Raw genomic sequence first — 20,179 nt, 5'->3', positions numbered from 1 at the left:
ATCGTTTGAGCCACAATCGAGTGGAGCATAGAAGGGTTACAATTTATAAGAAACCAAGAAATCATCCACGTATCTGAACACTTTGACGACATGCATGCTCTCTAACTTTTTCTGCAGTTTATTGCCCCATTTTTTTTTTTTTGCCAATAGTAGATCACTGAGTAGAGCTGCTATGCATGAGCCCATTGAAACACCTTTTTTCTGCCGATAAATGCAATCATTCCATTGAAAGAAAGTAGAGGTAAGATACAGCAAAACAAGGTCAACAAAATCTTGCGCACTGATGTCAGTTTTAATTGGAAGTTCCATTCCCCGAAGACTTCTATGTTATCAATTATACATTCCAATACCTCATCATGAGGCAGTGCGTAGTAAAGGTCCTTTATGTCAATTGAAAAGCCGAAAACATTAGATTGATTGGACTTTTACATTTCTGTTTCGTTTCAGTATAGACTTTTCTTTGCCATTTTCTGTGCTTTTGTTTTTTTTTTCTCTTACTCAGTGACGCTTTGTGACACATAGTTTTCGTCACATGGTATACTGTCTCCTCTATATAATTAATTTTCACGCTCTGCGCAATAAACTCAGTTTAAAGTTAGCACTCGTTTCCTTCTTGTCTCTGTGTCGTCGTTCTGTTCTCGCGCTATAACTATCCTCATGTCATACCAACTAGCCCAAGCTGCCACACCCCTATGGGGAGCTTTTTCTCAAGAGTCTGTCTATTAACTCTATGCTTTGGACACTCCCCACAGAGGAAGGACACTCCCCCGCATTCCAGGTCACTCTACTCCGGCATGCTAACCCTGAGTCCCGACCAAACATATATCTAGAAACGCTGGTCCGGACCACCCGCAAACATGACTTTTTTGCCGTTAGTGGCGCCATCTGCACAAATCAAAGTAGCAGCGCACGATGCACATAATAGAGCCCTTTATTGAGCATGGAAGCGCATTGCACCTTGTTTCCTTATAATTATAACCACTCACCAAAGTATAAACCAATATAAATACCTTGGAATCACAATAACCAGTGGCCTAAGCTGGAATAACCACATTTCCAACATCTGTAACTCTTCTTTCAAGAAAATTTGTATCCTCAGGCACAAACTAAAACATGCTTCTCGTGACACTGGACTTCTGGCTTACACATCACTAATCCAACCAAAACTTGAATATGCTTGCATCGTATGGGACCCCTACACAAAAGCTAACATTAATGCATTAGAGATGATCGATACAACGCCGATCATTTAGGTTCATTTTCTCTAAATATAGAATATATGACTCTCCCACAGCCCTAATGGTACATCACAATATTCAGACTTTACAACTCCGAAGGAAAATACACCGGTTAAAATTTCTTTTCTAACTTAAAAACAATTGCTTCTCCCTTAACCCACAGGCTTATGTGTCCCCATGCACTTACAGCACGTCGAACAAGGCATTGTCATAATTTTTCTCTAACGCCATACTGCAACAGAACTCAACCTATTTAAGTTTCCCTTCTATCGGAATAACCAGGAGGTATCGCAAATTACAAACGTCGATTCTATTGAACGTATGTCTATTTAATGTTATTAACAATGTCACATTGATTAACCCTTCGTTCTTTAGTTTTACTGTTCTTGAGTATATAAAACGTGTTATTGCTGTCTTCGATTGATTGATTGATTTGTGGGGTTTAACGTCCCAAAACCACCATGTGATTATGAGAGACGCCGTAGTGGAGAACTCCGGAAATTTCGACCACCTGGGGTTCTTTAACGTGCATCCAAATTTGAGCACACGGGCCTATGACATTTCCGCCTACATCGGAAATGCAGCCGCCGCAGCCGGGATTTGAACCCCCGACCTGCGGGTCAGCAGCCGAGTACCTTAGCCACTTGACCATCAATCGTGTAGGAATATTATGTAATGTTCATGCGTGCTCATTATGTTATCTATTGTTACTTTTGTTTTGTTCTGATGCTATTGTTATTTTTTATCTTTTGGTCTTTTAAACTTGTTTTATTTCGTTGTGGTTTCTGCAGTGAAGGTATTTATGGGCTGCCCTAGCTCTTGTATGGATCCAATTAAGGTCTGCAGTATTATGTAAATAAAATGAATAAATAAAATTCGGCGGAAACCTAGATGTCATTGGTAAGCTATTCGAGTCGATAAGAACGTTAATGAAGGAGACAAAAATGATTGTTTGCCAGCAGCGACGTAAGTCAGAGTTTCGCAATGGTCGTCTGCTACACGAGAGGAAAGTTGGTGCTCCTTTCAGAACGCAAACAAACCATGACATCCTTTTAATGCATAGTTTTAGAACAATTGGAAGGACAGAAAATTTGTCGCACTAAGGTGCGTGGGTTGAGAAAGCTACGAACGAACGTTTATTCATTTTTTTTTCTTTCTTGGCGCAGCAGCTCGAAGTGCAGCAGGCCACACTGGTGTTGTGGTTGGTGGCGGTGTGAACCAGCTGCAACAGTGGTCTGGTATCTCGCGAACGAAGATCGAGGTGTTCTTTGGATCGACAAAGAAGAGGCAGTCTCGTGACTCGTGTATGGACCGCCGAGAAAGATCCTCTCGGGATCCCTCGCTTGGCGCCTGAGAAGTGCCGAGCACCGCTGACGAAGACCGAAAGGCATCACAGCAGTCCACCCGACTCCCCCCACCACCGCTCATTGGTGCTCGAGATTTTGCAGGCATCCTCCACAGTCCCACCAACTGGGGTATTCACGCTTTGCTGTCTCTTTCTCGCTGTCAAAACACCCCTTATTATTCGCGCTGAGGAACGGATAAGTTGACGCAGGTGCGTTGATTACCGCGTGCCTGTATAACCTGTCTGCTAAGGGGTAGTGGGGTCGAGTGAAAGCACTATGGATCAGTGTAATCCGGCCTGCCTCTAGTCTGAAAGAAGAGGTTAGGGCAGATTGTTTTTTGCGGCTACGTTTAGAGCCCGACGTGTGTTGCAGGGATGACATTCAAGTCGGCGTATCGGCTATGTGCATGGGCCCTTGCTTGATGGCGTGTGCACGGCACGCATTGTGTACTGTTCGCGAATGAACTGTCATCGCTGCCAATTTTCATCCAGCGGTCACTTTCCGTAGCGCCTGTCAGTGCGCGATTGGTTTCCATTCTGGATCGGTTGATCAACCGGTTTTCATCTAGAATGTTTTAAACATTGTACTGCAAAGCATGGGCTTCCTGCTGAGATCAACTCACACACTGTTGATCTCAGTGTGAACCAGTTGCATATCGTCTGCGTGTTGTCGCATCAAACCAGGATTTTCTTTTACACCGCGGCAAAAAAAAGAAACGGAGAAGACCACGCGAAAGAAAAAAAAAAAACGACGAATATATCAGCAGCGTGCGATTGGTCTCAAATTAAGATGCTAGCTAAGTCAGCTTTAGAATAGGGTATGCAAAGTTTTTATTCGTTTGGTACATACGCTATTTTCGTCACGTAACATGAGTATCTAAGAGGATAGCATATGATGCATGTTCAAGGGTGCCGAAAAACTAATCAATGCTAAGCTTTGTGTACTCTATTCTAAAGCTGCGTATATCGCGGGTTCTTATATAAACCATATAACGTTTGTAAAACTTTGTTGATGGTGTGGCATGGCTGCAAATGTCAATGATATTGATCTTTGCTAAAAGTGTTACTGATTTACTTGGAAAAGCACTGCTGGTTTACTGATATGCTGATCAGAGTTTAAAAACTTATGCCTTTTGAAAATTTTGTTATTTGCTCTCAGGAAGTCTTCAGATTCAAGTTCGATTTATTATTACCACTCATGGCGATAGAGGTAAACCTATCATTTTTTTAAAATGCAAGATGTGTATGAATAATAGAACATGTAATCACATGCAAAAAATTAAAAAAGTGTCCTGAATATTCTGTACGTCTTTTAATAAGAATGGAGAAACAGTGATGCCAAGGAAGGTATAGGGGATGTTATTAGAATAATTGAAATGGGAAGAAAGAAAAGTGGACGAAAAGACAACTTGCTGCTGGTGGCAAGTTATCTTTTTTTCCACTTTCCTTACGTTCCCTATAATTTTTTTGCTGTAATTGTTAGTTTGCGTTTAAATATGTGCATTTAAACTTCTGTGTTTAAATGCACATATATACGTTATAAAGTGGATAGAGGGATGATTGCTGCCGTGGCTGAGTGGTAGAGCGTCGGACGTGTTACTTGATCTAAGGCCGCAGATTTGGTCCCTGCCAGTGGCAGGTTATCTTTTCATCCACTTTTCTTTGTTCACATTCACATTACAGTTGTTTCTAATATTTCCTATACCTTTCTTGGCATCATTGTTTATTTCTTACTGATATTGTTTCTGACGAAAAAAAAATGAGCCCTTAAATGTACACTTCTTTACTTCTTTTGTATTTTCTAAGATATATACGAAAGGTTGGTAAAGCGAATAAAAAAGCTGGTGGAGATCCTTCAAATGTTGATTACCAGTTTTAATGATGGCAATACCAAGAACAGTTGGCTAGGTTATATGTAAATGAGCAAAAGTGTGTGCAGCGTAGTAGCTACGTTATCTCTCACTTGGTAGCCACAATTTTAAACCAAAGGGAGTGACTGCAAGGTGATGCAAGCAGAGAATAAGAACTCTGTGCTATCACTATCGGGCAGAGGTGCCGGTTGGCATAGCTCTAATTTTAATTATGGACAAACAAGACAGCTCTATCGAGGGTGTTTACACACATAGAGTTTCCTAAAATTAACTAGAGGGGACTCGGGTGCTGCGATCATTCAGTCACCGTGGGAATGATATAGTACGCAAACTTGCCTACATCATACGTGTGGCTTCGAACGAACTTGTGGCTTCGTTTATTCTTGCGTTTTTGCATTTATTTTGGATAAAAGAATGGATCATTGAGTGTGTTTCGATTCTTAGACAGAACATAGACAGTCTACGCTGACTGCTGTCCGAAAATTGGAACATGTCTAGACAGTTTTTATGCGAAGAGGCGCCACCTCACGTTGAAGCTGAAATAAACAAATGCAACAGTTGCATTTTCTGGCTTATTCCATGTCGAAATCTAAAAAAATTAAATGTTACTCTCATTGAGCTTCTAGAGAACCATCTGATTGTGTGCAGACGACCAATCCAGCGAGACTCGGATCTATCTGAGCGATTTGCTTAGCCGCCATCTTGTTTAGACAGCAAAGTAGCCTGCATCCTGTTTGCCTACGATGTGGTCTTCTCGGAACTGCCTATTTTTCCGGCTACGTGAGAATTGGAATGGGACTTAAGATGGCCACCGTCTATTTAGCTGTCTACGGTGAGTATTGGAACATACTTATTGTGCACTCTGCAAACCAATTTGAATTGATGGGTCTAAAAGCCTATTGCAGTGAAGTGGAACTGCTGAACCGTTGCCGATTTTCATCTTTCGAGAAAGTGGCTCTAGGCTACGCAATGCCAGATGAAGTCAAATGTACGAGGACGAGGCAAATCTGTGTACTACTCATCATTCCCATGCCGACTGCAGCCGCATGGGTTGCAGCTCTCATATACACTAGCACCAGATTTCCCTCTAGTAAGTATTGTAGGAAACTCTTTGTTTACACAGGATAGAATGTTGTAAAGTCATTCATCAAGACGTTCTTGAAACCCAAATTGTCATTATTTGGTGGAGTACAAATCCAAAACGATGGCCTCGAAAATATTCATTTCTTTATGTGTGCTACCATTGCTTTGTATACATGTGACGCTTCACAGGTGAATGTGGGGAAGGAAGATGAGGAAGAGGAAGGGTCAGAATAAACTGGTGTTCTGACTGACGCCATGTCTCATCCGTTACATACATACGCACACTCTGTTGGTGCATGGAGATTATGCTGAAAACCTATACTGGTTTCAGGGTTTTGTTTTCTTTTCAATGAGCAGTAAAGTGTTTTATTTTGTCCAGTTTCAATGTCAGAATTGTGTGTTCGTGTAGGCTTTTTGTGATGAACCTGCTTGTATTCAAGTGTACCATTTCGTACATCAAGAGCATCTTTGTATGCGCACTTTAATGTTGTGTACAGCTCAAATTGATAATCGGGTAGCTTATGAAACTGGAATTTAAAGAAAGGGTGAAGAAAAGCTCCATTCTGTTGTGTAGGCTCAGAAATAAATCCTCATGAATCAGATCTCGTCAGCTAACTGTTGCTTCCCTGGCTTGCCAAGTATTGCTGGACAAATTGAGTAGCGCTTGTAGCCACTGCTTGGGATTGTTTATCCTCCTTGCGTGGTCCAATAGTGCAGTAGCATGCTGTTACTTTGAACTAGAGGAGACTATTTCTACAGCTGAACTCATGCCGTTAAGTTGTTACACAACTAAGCAAGATAATGTTCTTCCAGCACAAGGGCTGAGTAAAAAGTAAAAAATGACTTGCACTTACTAGAGATTGGGGGCAGTTTCACTGGTGTCAGTGTGCAAAGGGTTGGTGTACTTGGTATCGGCCATCAATGCCGCTGACGTTAGCTGAGATGTTTTTTTTGTAGTGAAAATGTCGCAGACTATAAAATAAGTTACGTTGCATACACCGAACACATTGAAAAAGAAGACGAAACGCCGACCACAATAAAAACACTTGAAAACAAAAACTGGTTGTTTTTTTTTTCTTTTAAAGGATTTTCGTTGTGGTCGGCGCTTCGTCTTTTTTTGCAATGCCGCCTCCCGACCAGACGAAATTCTGTCAAGCCCTTTGGTTGCGGTAAATTCTGACAGTTCCTTTGGTTGCGGTAAATGTTTAACAGAGCTGAGAGATGGACAAATGGAGCATGCATGTGTGGGTTGCATGTGAGTTTTGCCCATTGTTGTTTTGGGCAGTTAAATATTTATCTTGATCCAGAGCTGACTAGCTCACCTTCTAAGCTGTAGCAATGACCTTTGAGTAAATTTTTTTCAACCAGTAATCCATAATTTTTGCTTCTCATATCAAGCTTTACGGGCTCCATGCTGCAGTCGGTTTAGAGTTTTAGGTTAGCCGATAACAATTGTTAGGAACAGCTGGTAATGCACTCTGTCATAAATACCCCGAAACAGTCACATGACCAGTGTGCCACTATGAACATGTAGGCACGAGTCGTAAATCAGCATCACTAGTCTGCAAAGATGCGAGGAGGTAGGAAAACCACCAGCTTTTTTATGGTGAAGCTTGTATTGACTGACTTGTGTAGCTGATCATGGTGATGGGCTAAAAAAAGCCCTCCTCAATCATAGCTGGTGTGCGCTAGACAACTAATAAATAAACCAAAATAAATTTTCTCTCTGGGGTCAGTGTTTGAACTTGGTTACTCCTGATCTGAAAGTAAGCAAAAGTAAGCACTTTGAACTTTAGGCCACATGCTCATGCTTGCCCACATATGACCTGAAGCGTAAAACTAAGTTTTGCTGACAATGTGAAAAAAAAAAAAAAAAATCGGAAGCAGTAGAGTTGCTAAGTGTGCTTCATTGAAATATTTCGTATCGACATATTAAAAGTGATTTTGCTGGACAATACGTAAGGTCAGTATCGGGAATAGTGCATCGAAGGAAAATTCAGACTTCGAGAAAAGTGAGTCCCTAACCACGTTTCCATGATTGCGTGATGGTCCTTTCGTTAGATCGTTCTACAGACTTATGAATGCTGAAAAGAACATGAAAGGTGCCATGCAATTCAGCTTGAAAACAGAATTCAAAAGACAGGCACTACTTATAAATAAAGAAAGAAAGAGCAGTACGTCAGGCACACCCTCACCAAGCTTCCAATAGAACCATCCAAAAAAAAAGGATGGTTCCATTCGCTTCTGCGTGGATTACGGGTGCCTAAATAAGATCACTCGAAAGGACGTGTACCCTTTATCCAGGATTGACGATGCCCTTGATACTTTACAAGGCGCTGAGTTTTTTTCATCATTAAATTTACGTTCAGGGTACTGGCAGGTACCCCTTGCCGATTCTGATAGACCAAAAACAGCCTTCTTGACACCTGACGGTCTATATGAGTTTCATGTTTTGCCCTTCGGCCTCTGCAATGCGCCTGCCACCTTCGAGCGCATGGTGTACTTAGTTCTTCGGGGTTTGAAGTGGCAAATATGTCTCGGCTATCTTGACGATATTGTCTTTGCGCCAGACTTTCCAACACATCTCGAGAACCTGAAACACGTCCTCACGTGCCTGAAGAATGCTCACCTCCTGCTCAACCTTAAAAATTACCACTTTGCTGTGCGACAACTTACGATTCTCGGTCACGTCATACCAAAAGATGGTATACTTCCAGATTCGACTAAATTATGTGCTGTCGCCGAATTCCCCAGACGAACGACTGTGAAGAAGTTATGTAGCTTTTTAGGGTTATGCTCATACTTTCACCGGTTAGTGCGCAACTTCTCCTTTATTATTGCAACTTTGACCGAACTTCTAGGCAGCACCACTGATATTTCGTCATTGTCTTCGGAGTGTGACCAAGCCTCCTTCACCCTACGTCGTCTCCTCACTTCGCCACCAATATTGCGTCACTTCGATCCTACGACGGCAACAGAGGTCCACACAGATGGCGCATACGCCAGCAGAACTCTCACTAAGTCTGAATCGAACTACAGCGTTACCCAGAAGGAATGCTTGGCAATCGCTTGGGCGCTTTTCAAGTTCTGCTCATACCTTTGTGGCCGTAATTTTGATGTAGTAACGAACCACCATGCATTATGCTGGCTGTCTTCATTCAAGGATTCATTTGGTCATCTTGCCCGTTGGGCTCTTCGGCTTCAAAAATACGACATCAGTGTAATGTACCGTTCCGGCCGCAAGCATACCGATGCTGATGCACTGTCGTGGTCTCCACTATCCCTTGACGTTGTTTCATTCCCTCAGACGACACGTTGTCAGCTCTTGAGGTGGACACCATCTCTTCTGCATAATGCAATAATCGATGGATTGCTTCGCTTCTTGATGTGTTATCTGACGAACCAACACTTCCAACAACTCGAACCATGCACTGCCGGGCTCCGCACTTCAGTATTCAGGATGGCCTTTTGTACCAGTGCAAATATTCAGCAGATGGTAGGAAATGGCTACTAGTCATTCCCCGAATGCTGCACTCTACATTCTGCGCGTCGTTTCATTTCGACCAGCAATGTGCTCACGCCGGTGTTTTCAAAACCTACGAGCGCCCACGAAAAAGGTTTTACTGGCGTGGAATGTTTACCTTCGTCTGCCCGTTCATTCGCGGCTGCCATGAATGTTAGCGGTGGAAAAAACGCCACATCCTGCAACAGGCTCATTGCTACCACTTCCATGCCCAGACCGCCTATTCTACTTTGTTGGAATTGACATGTACGGACCACTGCCATTGACAATGGCAGGGAAACGATGGGCTATCGTGGCTGTGAACCATATTACACAATTCTCGGTCACGTCATACCAAAAGATGGTATACTTCCAGATTTTGACTAAATTATGTGCTGTCGTCGAATTCCCCAGACGAACGGCTGTGAAGAAGTTATGTAGCTTTTTAGGGTTATGCTCATACTTTCACCGGTTAGTGCGCAACTTCTCCTTTATTATTGCGACTTTGACCGAACTTCTAGGCAGCACCACTGATATTTCGTCATTGTCATATTACACGGTACGCAGAAACTCTGCTCTTCCCACAGCAACAGCACAAGACGTTGCATCTTTCCTCCTCAATCATTTTGTGCTTCATTATGGCCCTCCTTGTGAACTCCTCAGTGACCGTGGATGTGTATTCCTCTCTGAAGTAATCCTAGCACTTCTTCAACAGTGCCATATTGTACACCGGAAGACCGCAGCCTACCACCCACGAACAAACGAATTGACTGAGCAGTTAATCGTACTCTGGGTGACATGCTCGCAACGCATGCCACTTCTGATCAAACAAACTGGGCCCTCGTCCTTCCATTTGTGACCTACGCATATAACACCGCTGCGCAAGTCACTACTGGGTTTTCTACATTTTTTCTCCTGTACAGTCACCACCCATTGCACACCATCAACACTTTGCTGCCGTACACGCCAGATCCCTCTAAATGCGCACTGTCTTGGAAGCCGTTCGTTACGCAGAAAAGTGTCGCAAGCTGGCTAAGCAGCTTACTACAGCCGACCAACAGCACCAGAAGGAGACCCGCGATGACGACCATTGTTTTGCACCCATGTTCCTTCCTGGAGCACTTGTATAGAGGCATGTACTGCCTTGTGCTCCTGGTTAATCGCCCAAGCTACTCTCCAGTTATCATGGCCCCTACCGTGTGGTCGAGCATACATCGCCCCTGAACTATGCCATTGAACCTCTCACGCCATTGGGTGAACGTTGTTGGCGTGGATGTGATATCGTTCATGTAGACCGTCTCAAGCCCTACTTCAACCTGCTTTTTCCCACCTGCTAGATTGCCAGGATGGATTAATTATTTTCGCCGGGGGTAATTATAATGAAGAAAAAAGACATTGATAGCGTCAGGTAAACTATCATCGTCATAGAAGAAGCCACGAGATCAGTGATCGAGTACACTCATCTTGGTTCACCTGTGTTCCTTTTCGAGCTACCACCCGCTTGTTCGGCTTGTTCAATAAACCCCCTTTACAACCATATCTCTTGCTTTCTTGTTGCCAGAGGTAGTTATGGCTAAGGCGTTGCGAGCTGCTAAGCACAAAAGAGTGTGGGTTTGGATCCCAGCCATGGTGGCCTGCATTCTGGTTGGGGTGAAGTGAAGGTGCACTTGTACACTTCGATTTAGGTGCTTGGTAAAAAAAACCTTGGGTGGTAAAGGCCTCGTAATAATTCTGTGGTTTTTTCTTGTTAAGCTCTTAGTTCAAAATGCTTTTTTTTGCTTTCTCATATTTTTTTTATGTTACTACCCATGCTTGTGGGCGATTCTTTCTTGGCAAGCCCCCGCAGGGGGGTCTGCGTAAGCAGGCATTTGGTGTGTAGTGACACCACGGACCCGAGCTAACGGGGGGGGGGGGGTTCGGACTCCCTGCCACGCCTAGCCGTGCGTGGCTGAGCCGTGTACGGGGAAAAGGGAATCCCTGGGGTTGAGCCGATGCCTGGTGATTGTAGCTGTAAGGCCCCCCGGCAGAGGCAACACACCTCTTTGGCCCTGGCTTCACGTAGACGGCGCCCCTGGACTGACCCACCCAGGGTAAATCGGCAGTCGCCTTTTCCTATTTCTCTCTCTCTCTCTACATCTTTGTCTTTGTCATTACTTTTTATCTTTCCTGTCTTCTTGTTTCTTCTTGTACTTCCAATTTTTCTGGCAGCGAGGCTTAACCCTGTGCAAATAGCCTACCTTAGTCTAGGTGTATTGGGTTATAGTGGCGTTGTACAACTGGCGTTGACAAGTTTTTAGTATTTGCAACTTGTAGCGTCCTCTCGTTGGGCTCCATGGTGGGTGGTTACCAACGCTGTAGAATAAAAATAAAACCGGCATGCATAAAGCATTCCCCTTACTTACTAATCGTACCGGCTTGAAGTGGGTACGCACTGAAGACATGATCTTTTTGAACAGGCCAATCGAAACATTTTCTCACTTTCATTATATCTACTGTGAGAAAACTGAAAAGCAAGCCAGGGCCGTCTCTCCCTTCGTAGTTGCTAGATGTCGTACGGAAACTCTTGGCGCTGGATACAAGGTAACCAAAATGGCTAGCGGAGACTTCCTCCTCGAAATTCGGAACAAAGAACAATTTGAAAAGCTAGACTTCTCTCAGCTTTTGGTGACATACCGATAACCGTAACACCGCACAGATCAATGAACACAACTCGCGGAGTGGTATCTGACACTGACTTACATGACCTGACCGTGACTGAACTTTTGAAGGGGTGGAAGAGCCAAAATGTGACCAATATACAGAGAATTATTATCAGAAGAAACAACAAGTAAATAACAATGAAACACCTAATACTCACGTTTGATTCTAGTAAATTGCCAAAAACTATTCAAATAGGGTACACGAAGACCTCTCTCATGCCATACATACCAAACCCCCGTCGTTGCTTCCAATGTCAGAGGTATGGCCATGGCTCTAAAAGCTGTCGTGGTTGCCAGACCTGTACACAATCTGGAGTCCTGGGCTACGTGTCTGAGAACTGTAAAAAGCAGCCGCATTGTGTAAACTGTGATGAAAACCGTGCTGCATATTCACGTTCTTGTCCATACTGGAAGGAAGAAAAGATAATAACGCTGAAGGTGAAAGAAGACATTTATTTTAAGGAAGCAAAGAAAAGGGTCTCACCATTCTATGGCCCAATGTATGCTGATGCAGCGCGTCGAGGAGGCACTGCCGCATAAGCCCTCGCCACTCCCTCGGCCCACACATACCGAGCCGGCGGTTGTGGCACCTGCCCCCAAGGCGGCTGTAGTCCAGACTACTCCGCCTACTCCCGAACAGAGACCAGAGACTCCACGGTCCTCGGGTCTCAAGGCCTCGCCTCACCAGGCGAGGCCCAGAATTCGAACAACCAGCTCGCACATGCGGGCATCCAGTGCCTCCGAGGAGGCAATGGATATGTCGTTACCCTTAGGGCCAAAAGAGCAGCATGGCTCTGTGGAGCGCGTCAAGGAAACAAAGCAGATAACGGGGCCTGGTGACAGCCCTGTTACTTAAAATCATACTTTCCACCTAAACAGCCACTTACTCTTAGTACACACAGCACTACATTACTTTCATCATGAACACTCAAATTATACAATGTAATGTCAGGGGCCTTCTCAGGAATCTTGACAATGTTCGAGAACTTTTGCACGAACACTCACCAAAAGTGCTGTGTGTACAAGAAACACACTTAAATCCAAAACACACTAGCTTTCTACGTAAATACGCTGTTTTCCAAAAGGACTGTGATGATGCCGTGTCATCATCCGGAGGTGTTGTTATCATAGTGAATGAAGGGATCGTATGCACACACTTTCAACTCCAAACATCCCTTGAGGCAGTGGCTGTTCAAGCTGTGCTTTTCGACAAACTGATCCCGACTTGCACTCTTTACGTACCTCCAAGCTATCACCTACAAAAACAGGACTTCCAGTCCTTAATGTATGAACTTCCAGAACCTTTTGTTCTCCTGGGAGACTTGAATGCACATAGCATGCTATGGGCGACTCTCGTTGTGACACCCGAGGGTGACTGATTGAACAGTTTCTTCTCTCTTCCAGCGCGTGTCTCCTGAATCGAAAAGAACCAACCTTTGTTTCGTACAGCATGGCCATTGTCAGTTGGCTCTATTGCTCAAGTAGCAAAACAGCGAATCGGTGATGCTGATCCCCCAAACTTGCTTTTGTGCATACGTGTATACATACATTGTTGGCTTAATTTTACAGCTCACCTGCAAACCTTATGCTCTGCTGACTTACAGTGTGGTTATAGAAATATTTTGTGTTATTTGATATTGCATAAGTTGCAGTACTTGAGCTTGACTGTGACACCAGCATTAAATTAAAGTGGGCATTATAGTGGGGGGAGGGGGGAGGAAAGTGAAAATGCCCGCATAACGAGGTCTCGCTCCCTGTACTTTTAAAGAACCTTCCAGCTGTCAGAATTGGTCTAAAGTGCTCTGCAGTGGCAGCCCTCAAATCCCAGGTGTAGATTTAGAAACCTTCTGCTAGTCATGGCAACAGTTTCATACGCATAACAGGATGCCAAGGGCTGGGAGGCACTACCAATCGTGCTGCGACAAGAGCTGTTTTCACATGCACATTCTTGGGTATTTATGTATGTATAGTACTCACGGATTCTAACAAGACATCAAATATTAAACTGATATGCACGATTGCTGGAGATAACTACATCATGTCGCGATGAATCTGTTCTTCAAATATGTTGCCTTGGATCTTCGTGCTCAAGTCGAAATCACTCGGATGTGATCCATATTGTGACCCGTGATCAAGACTATGGAAGTGAAAGCATGTGGGTTACTTATCCCAAAATTGTTCTATTTCAATCCGTGAGTTTTGTATGTTGAGGATGGTTAAACATTGGAGTGTCATCGAGTACCGCTTGTCACCGTGGTGGCATATGTAAAAGAATCTTGTGCCTAATGGCATCGAGTTACTATTAAAAGAACTTAAACAGGCAGCTTCCTAAGAAATCCTTGTACGCCATCTCAGGGCGTTAGATTTATTAACGTCACAATGCTTGCTATTCGGTTAATACTGAAGGGTATAGAGAGGACTGATTAGGCTGAAAGCCTAGAGCGTTTTGTGAGAATCAGAATGGGACTACCTGGCAGTGTGGTCTACACACGTGAGGCAAGAAACCCGAAGAATGTAAAAAGGCCACCTCCTAATAAATCTACTACCTTTAGTTGAAGAAGTGCATTAAAAAAATTACAAAGCTAAAGTGCGTGTTGCTATATCAGACATATTTTGTGGTAGCACTACAGTGATGGGCACTGGACTGATTTTGCAGCAGTAGGCAGATAGACTATAGTGCTCTAGTGTTCTATAGTGCTCTACATTCAACATCTTGATCACTGTCTGCTCATAGAGTGGTTCATGTATGAACGTATCTTGAGGCACACCAGCACCTAGGCAAAATGAACTAGCCCAACTCTCAGTCTCTTGGAGTTTTGTCAAGTCTTGCATAGGGTTCTTTAGCCAAGGAAAATTTGAAAATTTATAGTACTTGAATTCAAAGAGGCCCCAAAACACTTTTGGTACATTCTGAGAAAGTGTTTACAGTCTATGGACAGTGAACATACCACTGTATGCAACAGGGAACTTATGCAGTCTCTGAAAATAAATGCCTTGCCATTTCCAGCATGGTTTGAATTCCCAGCAAATTTTCATCCAAAGTAACATGGTGATGATGTTCCATCAAGCCCAGTGATTCGTAGGCACCAGCCATTAGAAATATACATATAAACTCTTCTAGATTTTCTAGGAACTGGGGAATGGTGTTGGGGTTAACAGGTCGCATCCATTCTTCTGCTGCTGTTTCTTTGTTACTCTGGGGTGTCATTCACAGAGATCAGTATTGTTACCACCTGTCCTATAACAAAAGGCAATGGTGTTGTTATTTGGGCTGCTCTACTTGAGGGGAACTGATGACCTGACCGGGCACTGTGTGCATGTGAAGGGCGGCATTTTTTTCTTCTAAAATTGTTTGAACAGTGGTGCATAAACTGAACTGCCATGTATTGCTTTAGCCCTTGTGGCCATGTTACATAGTTTAATTTACTGATTTAAGCGTGGCGAAACTGCAGAACCACTTTAGTGTAATTTCCCTGACAGTATGACGGGATAGCCAGCCGACTTAGTAGTTTATAGTGTGGTAGATGCACCAAAGCACGTTTGTCACTTGTTAACTCTTTCCAGCCAATTATGAAAGAGCTCAGGTGATTATACTCACACAGGCCCTGCCAATCCTGAGTACACTTGTTTTGCCTCTTTGAATCACTTCCTGTCACTAGCGAGAGAACACTCGTAAAAAAAATGCATTTGTGTTACACTGTCTGTTGTGACTACAAGTAAATGCAAAGATAACTCGGAGGAATTTTTGACAACTGAGGAAGGACATGCTTGTACATCAGTGTTGACTAATGTCTCTTTGCCAGCATCTCAGCCGCACAGCTATAGCGAGTCGGCATGCCACTTGCGCATAGTATATGCAAAAAGAAAAACAGAGTTGGAGTTCTTGACTCCTTCGAACTTGAATAAAGTGAATAATTAGTCTCTCAGTGATTCTGAAGCAGTGGGTATTTATTTATTTTAAAAAATAACAATTTCATTAATGATGTTATTGCTTATAATGAGTGCTACTGTTATTTTGACAAGATAATTTCCTATAAAAATGTTTACATGCCCTTAAGCGGCTGCCAGGTATTTCCTGTCGGCCCCTGCGTGAGAAAAGCCCGTTACGTGCTAAGCGCACCCTGCGGGACAAAAATAAGGTTTATTTATTCCATTCCTTAACAGCATTGTGCTCTATTGCTTGCAAAAAATTTACACATTACGGGCAGAAAAAAAAAAAAAAACCTCTGCATGCAGTGTGAATCAGTGCAAAAAAACATACACACAACAACAAAAAAAAAAAGGTACAGCAGTGAAAGAGTTAAGCCTACGTGTTTAAACCAGAAAATGTTCAAAACAACACAAAATGCCGCGTTTACCTTGTACTGGTCACTGGAAGACTTTTTGAAATCAAAGCAGTCTGTTCATTTTGGCAATACTGTGTGTCTTCGTGTTTGTCCTGAGTAGCGTTGCTCAATTAGGAGCATTCCATCCTGTCTGTTGGATCAAATGCTGACTTTAGTCATGTTGTTCTGTTACTGATAATGCGGACTTGGCATCATACAAACAAATACAAAAATGTAGCAGATCAATGCAAGATAAACTATAAGCAAACATGCAATAGATGGGAGTGCAATGAAGGCAAAGAGACAGAGGTAAAAGCATTGGTAGAGCCTAAAATGGGGGAAGATGTCTTAGAATGAAAGAATTTTATGCATGGATATTGCAGTAATGTTGTCTACTGATAAGGATGCACCTTCACTAATCAATAAAACTGGCCATTTGCAGCGAGCTTAGTTTCTATTTATGGAGAAAGAGTACCTATGAATGCTTAAGCAAGTGAAGCTTAATTTCGCAGGTCGTCCGCATGGTGTTCACACAAGAAGCCCTGTGCCGCTGAGGCCGAAGTGCTTTGTTGGGCAACGTTTGCTTAGTGCAAGCATGGAGCCTCGGTTCCCAGGCTTCCCTACGGTTTGGGAGCCGTACACGCCCGACCGACTAGTTGACTTGGCTGGTCTGCAGTGCCTGCAGCAGTTGTACCTGTATATTACAGACGAGTCAGAGCTCAGGCTTCCGGCTCCATTGTGCGAACGCCTCCTGAAGCTGGCCGCAGATGACAATTATCCAGGTGTGTGGTCAGTTCCTTGGTGCTCACGACAGTGGGTACCTCGCTAATGTGAAGGTGCTTTTCTCTGTGCTGCATATTCACCCAACTCTCGGCAAATCTGAAGAAACAGTTTCTAGTTCCTTCTTAACAGCGGGACTGTTTAGGCCAACCGTTAGTCCATGCAAAGGGAATAGAAAAGTATCATCATCACAAACTGGCACACACTCTCTTCGTCCTCTTCTTTGTTTGCTTCGCTCTCAGCATGCAGGCACGTAGCCAGATATTTTTTTGGGGAGGGTGTACCACCTTGATTTTAGGAGGGGCACCCTCTTAAAATGGCCATCTTTCGCGCTTCATGCCATGGCGAAAAAAAAAAAACTAGGAGGGCGAGGGGGGCACGTGCTCGGTGTGCCAGTCTACGCCCTGCCAGCATGCATGTGCTGATTCGTCCAGCGTGTGACGCAGGGGTGCAATAGCTGCGCCGATTTGATACAAATTCCCATTTTTGCGCAGCACTGCGCCAAAACCATGAAATTTGCTGAAATTGCACCATGCTGTGCCAAAATACCTGACTAGCCCCCAAATTTTCTCAGTTGCGCGAACGTCAGCGAGAAATAGACCATGTTGGTCATTGGCACTTTTGCGTCATCAATCAATCCAAGCGCCCAGACTATAACCTAAACCGCAGTGTCAGATACATTCTCATTAGGTCAGAGAACTCCCAAGACGCAATCGACGTGCTAAAGTAAAGAAGCCACGCTCCCATCTGTCTGCTGACTGCAGCGTATGCCTATCGGCGGGACGGCACAACTTCTAGACAAAAATGCATTACTGTAGCCAACAATGCTTCAAAGGAAGTATGAGTTTCCTTGTCAGTAAACGTAGCTACCATATTTACTCGCATAATCTTCGCACTTTTTTTCGTGAAAAACCAATGCAAAGTTTGGGGGTGCGAGAATTACGTGGGGAAAACTTTCCACGAAAACGTACAAAGGGAAAAAGAAAAGGAAGTGGTCGCAGGTCGGGATTCTCACGCCAGAACAATAAAAGCACAGGTTCAACACAAGGCAAGATTTATTTGAGACACAAAAGGCGCAATCAAATAGTCGAGAATTAGAATACCGTACACAAAGCTTGTGTGTATTGCGGGCGTAGCGGTAGCGTTCGTGCGAACAGGAGTTCACAAAAGGTAAGCGAAGGACGTCAGTATTGGGCTGATAGCTATTTAACAGAATCGTCCGCAGTCGTCTTCTGAAGAAATAGTTAACCATGAATCCTAGTCTTAGGCACACGGAATGCCCAACACGTCTTGGTGGCTTTCAGCTGCCGTCACCAGTAGCGAATACAGAACTCATCTACTCCGAAGGCCTACCGGCAGCCCTGTTGCCGTTGCTTAGTGCATGATCAATCAACTTTAATGCATCTGTGTAGCTTTCGTATTGCCCCATAGCGTAACAAGATTACAGACACAACATACAAATCCCGCCCTAACGGGCACTTGCCACTTTGGCTTGGATTGGATTGGATTAAATTTCGGTGCAATAATAGTACGCTCTATGCTTAGAAGATGGTGCCAGACGACGCACGCTGTTATCATCAGTGGCTGGAACGAGCAGACGACATTATTGTGACAATTTTCGGCGGTGCGATAATTACTAGAAAAAAGCGAGAAATCGTATTTTTGTTGGGCGATGTCGGGGGTGCGAGAAATATGTGAGTGCGAGGATTACGCGAGTAAATATGGTATGACATGTTAGCAGCTAGAGCGGGAAGTGCATACTGCGTTTTTCGCGCGTGAGCAGAGTTGACGTGCTGCGAACGCTGCCATTGCAACCAAAACCAAAGTGATCGCCATAGCAAAGATAAATAAAACATTTTTCTGTCTATAAGTTGCTTTAGTTGTATTGTTCTGGCGATAAATATCAAGCACCCCGGATCAACGGGCGCTTTCCTTTGTTACTTTATCTGGTATAACACATCTTGCAAGTGATCTGAGAAGTTGTAGCCTAAAGCTAATCCCATCGTGAGAAAAAAAAAAAAAAAAAAAAAACAGAGGGGGGGAGGGGGCATAGCGGTGTTCGACTATATGGCATTTATGTAGTTTTTTTTCCCCGAAGCAGCTGCAAGTAACATTGTGTCTTTGTGGTAGGACACCTGCTTGCCACGCGAAGGACCAGAGTTCGATCCTCAATGGGACTGAGAATTTTATTCTTTATTTTATTTGCTTCTTTCTTGATTTTTCACTCGCCAATGGTGCAGACTCTGGTGGCAAAATTTCTGCGACACGAGCTCTCTAACACTGTCGTGTTGAGATTTTTTGGTCCTGCTCTAACCCGTGCAGAATGCTGCTTAAGCTATCTTTGCTGCAGGCTTGGCACCGCTAGTGCAATAGGCTTAATTTTATTCCTAGGCGCTATATTATTGGTTGCTCAAAATCTTGGAAAGAAAGGGAAGTAGAATTTAAAAATGAAATGCACTTTTTTTAGTGTGCTTACATAAAATAAGCTGAAAGTGGGAGCTTGGAGGTTTTTCTGCACAATGAAATCGGGTTGTTGTATGCCGATCATCTTTATCGAAGTAGCTTCAATAATAAAGAACTCATTATTTGGTTGTAACATGTTTGCTCCTTGAAAATTTCTGCAAAGATTTTTTTGCCATAGATGTTATGTTTTTTTCTATTATTTTCTTGATGATATAAAGGAATTAAAGGAAATGCATCTTGTCACTGAGTGAATCTGAATAAGTTTCTCGAACTTTTTATGGACTTCATGTTCTTCAAAGGGCACTAAGGGTTAAAAAAGAAGGAAACATCTTGAATGACAGTATATCTGAAGAAATACTATGTGTGAGCAAATTAAAGTGTCTTTTGAATGTCTTGCAGCTGAAAATAAGTGGCTTTGGTCAGTATGCTGGGAGATAGTATAGATGGATGTCAGGTGGTGGGTGATTGAAAGTGCACAAAAGATAAGGAGTTGGTGGTATTTTGGATTGGTTAGTGCTGTCAGTAACACTTTAACACTTTTTCATTTTTGTGCAACCTGATGCCTGGTGCAATGCATTCTCGCTGGCTTGACTGCTTGGCATGCACTAAATTTGAACCTTTTACCTTAAAATTGTTTGTAACATGCGCTAAAGCTTGCAAATGTTTGGGTTCCAACTGCCGCTCAATGTGTAGCCCTGATGTGGCCTGGCAGTTCAGTGCTTAGTGTCGAGAAGGAACTCTCTTGGGCTTACATATTTCTACTTGCATTTTCAGGGATACTGATAGCCTATTTGGCCCAAATGCAAAGCAGGATAATATGCAGTGTGGTAGCTTGCATGGGTATTTTTAATCATGACAGCTGCAGGTATTTGT

The 20,179-nt window shown here is 43.5% G+C and overlaps 1 protein-coding gene across 2 annotated transcripts in view; it reads left to right on the top strand.

Moving 5' to 3' along the window:
• The first annotated feature begins 2,575 nt into the window (after positions 1–2,575).
• The window catches only part of LOC119160999 (protein zer-1 homolog), a 214,168-nt gene continuing 196,564 nt past the window's right edge, over positions 2,576–20,179 (top strand). The window contains exons 1-2 of one of the 2 annotated variants that reach the window (XM_037413298.2): positions 2,576–2,713; positions 16,576–16,845. In XM_037413298.2, the coding sequence (XP_037269195.2) occupies positions 16,659–16,845 (187 nt within the window). In that variant the 5' untranslated portion in view covers positions 2,576–2,713; positions 16,576–16,658. Of the gene's footprint in view, positions 2,714–5,162; positions 5,287–16,575; positions 16,846–20,179 lie in introns of those variants that run through there. The other variant, XM_075880180.1, reaches the window with a different exon arrangement.

Source organism: Rhipicephalus microplus, chromosome X (assembly GCF_043290135.1).
Source record: "Rhipicephalus microplus isolate Deutch F79 chromosome X, USDA_Rmic, whole genome shotgun sequence".
Classification (NCBI taxonomy): Eukaryota; Metazoa; Arthropoda; class Arachnida; order Ixodida; family Ixodidae; genus Rhipicephalus; species Rhipicephalus microplus.
The sequence above is the reverse complement of the archived record's forward strand: the minus strand, read 5'-3'. Positions and strand labels throughout refer to the sequence as shown.